Source organism: Tupaia chinensis, unplaced genomic scaffold, assembly GCF_000334495.1.
Source record: "Tupaia chinensis unplaced genomic scaffold, TupChi_1.0 Scaffold000187_1, whole genome shotgun sequence".
Lineage (NCBI taxonomy): Eukaryota > Metazoa > Chordata > Mammalia > Scandentia > Tupaiidae > Tupaia > Tupaia belangeri.
In genome coordinates this window covers 976,578-982,497 of record NW_006159662.1, presented here as the reverse complement: position 1 = coordinate 982,497, position 5,920 = coordinate 976,578, and the positions used below count along the sequence as shown (strand labels likewise).

At 48.3% G+C, this 5,920-nt stretch overlaps 1 protein-coding gene across 3 annotated transcripts in view; it reads right to left on the bottom strand.

Annotated features, from left to right (window-relative positions):
• Positions 1 to 5,920, bottom strand: part of WIPI1 (WD repeat domain, phosphoinositide interacting 1) — a 37,563-nt gene that overhangs the window by 7,288 nt on the left and 24,355 nt on the right. For all 3 annotated transcript variants that reach the window (XM_006146753.3, XM_006146754.3, XM_027771145.1), the window contains exons 6-8: positions 5,816 to 5,908; positions 4,102 to 4,172; positions 3,383 to 3,490 (exon numbers count right to left, since the gene is read on the bottom strand). In XM_006146753.3, coding sequence (XP_006146815.1) covers positions 3,383 to 3,490; positions 4,102 to 4,172; positions 5,816 to 5,908 — 272 coding nt within the window. The remainder of the gene's footprint in view (positions 1 to 3,382; positions 3,491 to 4,101; positions 4,173 to 5,815; positions 5,909 to 5,920) is intronic.

Below are 5,920 nucleotides of genomic sequence, written 5' to 3'. Positions count from 1 at the left end.
GAGGCTAAACCTATGAGCAACAGAGGACCTGAAGGAGACGGTTAAGACCAGACAGAGTTCAGGACAGCGGCCAGAGAAATGGGACCGAACGGGCCAATGTGAGCCTTGTCCCCCAGGACAATAGGGACACTTCACAGACAGGCTGACGGCAGAGTCCAGAACAACTCAGAGGTTCTACTTCTGGCAGACACAGAAGTGCCTGGAGCAGGCAGTCAATGTCCGATGGTAAGCACCGATGAGAAACCCAGATGGGGAGGGAACTCAAGCAGCATTGTGGGGCCACTCGAAGGAGTGCCAGGGTTGTGAGGTATTTTAATGTCTGGCCACCCTCTCATGCTCAAAGCTACTACAGCAGACCAAGAATTAAAGCTCCAGAAGAGATCAGGGCTTAGGTTTTAGCAGCTGTCTGAGAAGTGATAGAAAAATCTAGAAAGCCCATATAATCCTTGGGAAACTGCAGGGAAAGAATTTCAGGGTAAACAATGAGGCTGCAAAGAAAAGAGGGAATGAAGACTGAAGATCCACTGCATTTGGTGACCTGGAGGCTGGTGCCCTTGGATGGAGTTCCGGAAGAGGAGGGACAGAGACTGGTATGGTGCACACTGACATGTACAGGCTGAGTGTCCCTTAACTGAAATGCTTGGGACCAAGAGCATTTCAGATCCTGAATTTTTTTCTGATTATGGGATATTTACATGTACACAATAAGCTATCCTGGGGATAGGCCCAAGGCTAAACATGAAATGTAGTTATGCTTCACCTACACCTTATACACACAGTCTGAAGGTAATTTTGTATGATACCAAAATATTGGTTTTGACATGACATGAAGTCAGGTGCAGGATTTTTCACTTGTGGTATATCATGTTGGTGATCAAAATTTTTCGGATTTTGGAGCCTTTCAGATTCTGGATTTTCAGATTAGGAATGTTCAACCTATATCCATACATAACGGGGATCAGATAGTGTACAGTACTAATGAGGTGGAAAAAGTATTTTCTCATGGAAGTTCCATCAGATTAGGAATGTTCAACCTATATCCATACATAACGGGGATCAGATAGTGTACAGTACTAATGAGGTGGAAAAAGTATTTTCTCATGGAAGTTCCACCGTATTAGAAGGGGAAGAAGTTCTTTCACTCACAGAAGACCTCTTACTTAGTATAACTGTGAAACCCAGCCCAGGAGTATGTACTTGGGACACTTTGTAGAGATGCCTCCAGCATTTCCACTCTGGGTGGCTCTGGAGAAGCTGGGTGGGGGTGTAGAATGTGGCATTTGCATGTGGATCTTGGCCATGGTGGCAGAGGCTGGCTTTAAGCAAGACATTGAACTTTTCTGAGTCTCAGTTTTCTGTTACCAAATTCTTACTTTGCCTGCCTTCTAGAAATATTGCAGGAAGTGTGGAAAACGCTCTGTGAACTAAGAAATGCTCTGCAGTGTATGTGGGTCATTATTATTCCAACTCTACTACCAGCATAATTGAGCCGATCAGTAAAATATCATGGTTCAATTTCCTGTAATGACACTAAAAGGGACGTGTCTAGAGACAAAGGAGTCTGAAGCCCCCAGGAGAGGCAGGAGCCACCTGCTCCTAGAGTCAGGATCTGGGCTGTGCCATGCGGAGGGCTGGCACTGCACGGGCGATGGCTCAGAGAACTCACCACTGGTCTCCAGACCTGTGACGGTGATGGGATAGCAGTCCCATGACTGCGTGATGTTAAATGGCCCTGCTGACTTTAGAAAGGGGATTACCGGGGGAACCAGCAGTTAGCGTAATGGCTATGTCGCTGGATTCCCACGTAGTCGACCGCGGTTCGTGTCCCGGACCCGGTGGCTTAAAACTCACGCCGGGCGCGTGTGCGTGCGTGCCTAAGATCCCGAGAGGAGAATGGAGGAGAAGGGATTGTGGCGTGACCATCCCCCCTGGGGGGTGATTTCTCGCTTTCTGTCTCTATGTCTCTCTCTGTCTGTCTGGCGAGCGCACACGCCCTACAGTGAAAATCTCTCTCTCAAAAAAAAAAAAAAAAAAAAAAAAAAAAAAGAAAGGGGATTATCTAGGAGAGCTTGATCCAATCACACATGCCCTTAAGGACAGATTTCAGGGCCCAGTGGGTGGCATTGTGGTTAAGGTACTAGGCTCCCACATGGCCAACCACGGTTTGAGTCCTGGACCTGGTGGCTTGCTTTCCCACTCTCCCTTCTCTGTTACTCTCTGGTCACAACTGAAGAATAATAACATTGTAAAAATAAATACATCTTAAAAAAAAAAAAAGGATAGAGAGCTTTCTCTGGCCAATGGCAAAAAAGCAAGTTGAAGAAATCTGAGGTGTGAGAAGGAACTGACATGACGCTGCTGGTTTGAAGGCTACGAGCGAGAAGAAACATGGGTGACCTCTTGGACCTGAGACCAGCTCTTGGCTTACAGCCAACAAGGAAGTGGGATCTCACACCTACAACTACAAGGACATGTTTTTGCTATAGAAGGGAGCTTGCAGGGCTGATAGGTGATGTGGTTAAGGTGCAAGACTCCCACATGGCTGACTGCGGTTCAGGTCCTGGACCTGGCAACTTGCTTTTCTCTTTCCCGCTCTTTGTTTCTCTCTGGTTAAATTTTAACAAATAATAATGATAATAATAAATAAAATTAAATGAGTCTTTAAAAAAAAAAAGAAGGGAGTTTACAAGAGGATATAAGCTCCAAAAATGTAGTCATTTCAGCCTGCTGAGACCCTGAGCAGGGGACCTAGCTGTGCCACTCTGGGTTGAGCCAACAGAACTGTGAGATAACAAATACATCTGTTTGGAGCCAGTAAGTGTGTGGTGAGTTGTTTTAGCAGCAACCAGAAACGAATACACACACCACTAGCTACATCCTTTCAGGTGCTGTCTATGGCCACCCCTCCCCACTCCTGCATAGTGACACTGCCGGACATTGAAAGTGTTTGCTCAGTTGGGGTGGTAACAGGGTGACAGGGTGGTGTCACAGACCTAGCTACACTGGCTAACACGTATGAATGTGACCATGTGTCAAGGTGTACTACATGCGTCAGGTCGGCCAACTCCTGAATGCTCACAGTAAGTCTATAAGGTATATTCTATTATGTTTGTTTTCTAGAGTGGAAACTGAACTACAGAAGGACTGAACTGTCTTCCTGGGTCTCACAGTTCCTAAGGATGTGGACTCGGAAGTACGGCCCCAGAAGTTGTGCTTGTGTGCCTTTCATGAAAAGTTCTGCAAACGTTCACTCCACCATGCTGGTGAGGACATCCCCAGTGAAGGCCAAGTTCAGGCATTTGGAAAGACAAGAAATCGCCCACACTGGCAGGAGGGCAGGGCCTGAGTCCTGCAGTCTGACGAGTGTCCCGGCTGCACTTGCCTCTGGGGGAGGTGCTCCAGCTTGAAGATGTGCACGGTCTCGGTGTTGCTCGAGGCGCAGAGGAACTGCGAGTCCATACTGAAAACTAGAGAGCTGATTGTCACATACCTAGAAACACGGTGGCACATGGGCCAGGAAGCCGGAAAAATGAGGGTTATTGCCTTGTAAGTCAAAGATCAGTTTTACAAGAAAAATAAATGTATCCTGCAGAACCCAGGTAAAACCGCCCCTCCCCCCAAGCCCCTTCGACATGGTGTTATTTATGTTTAGAAATGAGTGTCAGGAAGATTCACAAAGAGTTGAGGTCTCAGGTGAGGAGCAGCCTTCCCGCCATCTTGGAAGTCTTCCAGCCACTTCGCATCGATCCAGCTGTAAGCCCCACAGCCAATAATCCCCCAAACCACATGCGACATGGAAAGGAATGGGAAGTTGTTTTTGGATAGCGACTCCCCGGCCCTCTCCCTTCTCCCACACCAGCTGCCATGCACACTTCAAGAGGACCCTCGTGGCTGGACTCCTTGTTAAAATGGCATCTCTGTTTTCAATCTCACTGAGCCCGACATGGAGCCTTGAAGTCAATTACCTGAGAAAGTACACTTCTACTTCCTCCAGGTGAGGGGAGAGCACAGCGCCCCCCTCCACCCATGGACGGCTGCCAGCCAGCCACTGCCCGGCTTCCCTGGGGACTTTAAAATGGATTTGACATTGACAACACAGACCTTTTCATCCCTCGCCGGAACTCATACAGCTTCTGCCCATCAGGTACGGAGAACACCCGGATGACTGTGCCCTGGAAAAGCAATAAGGTGGACATTTCCTAACCATTAACAGCTTCACGCAGCGATGCCCCTTTAGAGACGAGTTGTTTTTATTAGTTTTGAACATCTGCCCCTGGGGAGGGAGCACAAGTGCTGCATACAGAGGCTTTCTATTCGTATATGTGCATTCTAAGCAGTTCTGGGAACATGTTTTAAGCACAGTCTCCCTTCCTACCCCAACCGCTGGCCAAGGTTCTGTGTGTGTGCGTGCGCGTGTGCCCTCAAACTGCTCTGGTTTCCTACAATATTCCATCTCTGCCAATCAAAACACACCTGCTTTTCCTGGCATTTGAAATTCAGTTGACTGTCTTCCCTGAGTAGTCCAGTCAGAAGAGATCAATCCCTCTGGCTAAATAGCAGAACATTTCGCTCACCCTACGTTTAGGATCTGTAGCCTCTATCTGCATCTAAGGACGATGTGCATGTTCATTTCTTAAGGCTGCGAGTTTTTGTGCAAAATATCTTCTTTCTTGAGTCAGTGTCAGCCTTTGGTCTGCTGCTTTAACACATGCATGGGTGGGGGCAGCAGGTGGCATGGTGGTTAAGGCACTGGACTCCCACGTGGCCAACTCCAGTTTGAGTCCTGGACCTGGTGGCTTGCTTTTCTACTTTCCCTCTCTCTCTTTCTGTCTCTCTCTGGTCAAATGAAATAACAGTAATAAGGGGACCAGCAAATGGCATAATGGTTACGTCGCTGCATGGGTGCCCAAAATCTCAAGAGGAGAACGGATAAGGGATTGCAGCATGGCCATCCCCCCCAGGGAGGTGATTTCTCACTTTCTGTCTCTCTGGCAAGTGCATGTGCTCTATAGCAAAAAATCTCTCTAAAAATAATAATCATGATTAATAAAATACAGTAATTCTTGAAAAAATTAAAAATAAAAAAAACAACATATGCACACATGCATCAATAGACCACAACAGGGTCCAGCCCATAGCTTAGTGGTTGAGAGACCTGGATTCGCCATGGCTGACCATGGTTTGAGTCCCAGCCCCTAGCTGTCTGGAAACCATGCCAGGATGTGTGCATGCCCCAAATCTCCAAAGGGATGGACAAATGGAGGGGAAGGGATACTGGTGCGACCATGCCCCACTGGAGGGTACTTTCTCCCCCCTTCACCTTTCTCGTTTTGGTGAGCACACTCACCCTCCAGCAATTAAAAAAATACATATAGGGGTTAGCAGGTGGCGAAGTGGTTAAGACGCTGGACTCCCACATAGCTGACTGCAGTCTAAGTCCTGGACCCAGTAGCCTGAAACTCATGCAGGGTGGGTGTGAGTGCATGCCCAAAACCCTGAGAGGGGAACGGAGGAGAAGGGATTGTAGCATGCTATCCTCCTTTTTTTTTTGGGGGGGGGGGAGTTTCACTATCTGTCTCTCCCTGTGTCTCCAGCAAGCACAGATGCCCTACAGCAAAAATCTCTCTCAAAAACAAAACAAAAAAATTATATACACCACAATGCAGGGGCCAGAAATGCTAATCCTGACACAAATTCAGAGCGGCCCCAGAGACCTGTCAGTCTTCACGGCAACAGTCTCGATCCGTCAGATCTCTGGGCACCGTGGGAACCTCCAGCGAACCCCAGGCAGGCGAGACCCCAGGAGTTCACTGACCTTCTCAGAAGCGCTGGCCAGCTTGGAGCCCGCGGCGTTGAAGGCGATGGCAGCCAGCGCCCCCTCGTGGGCGGCAATGGTGCAGACGCTCCTCTGTTGGTGAGG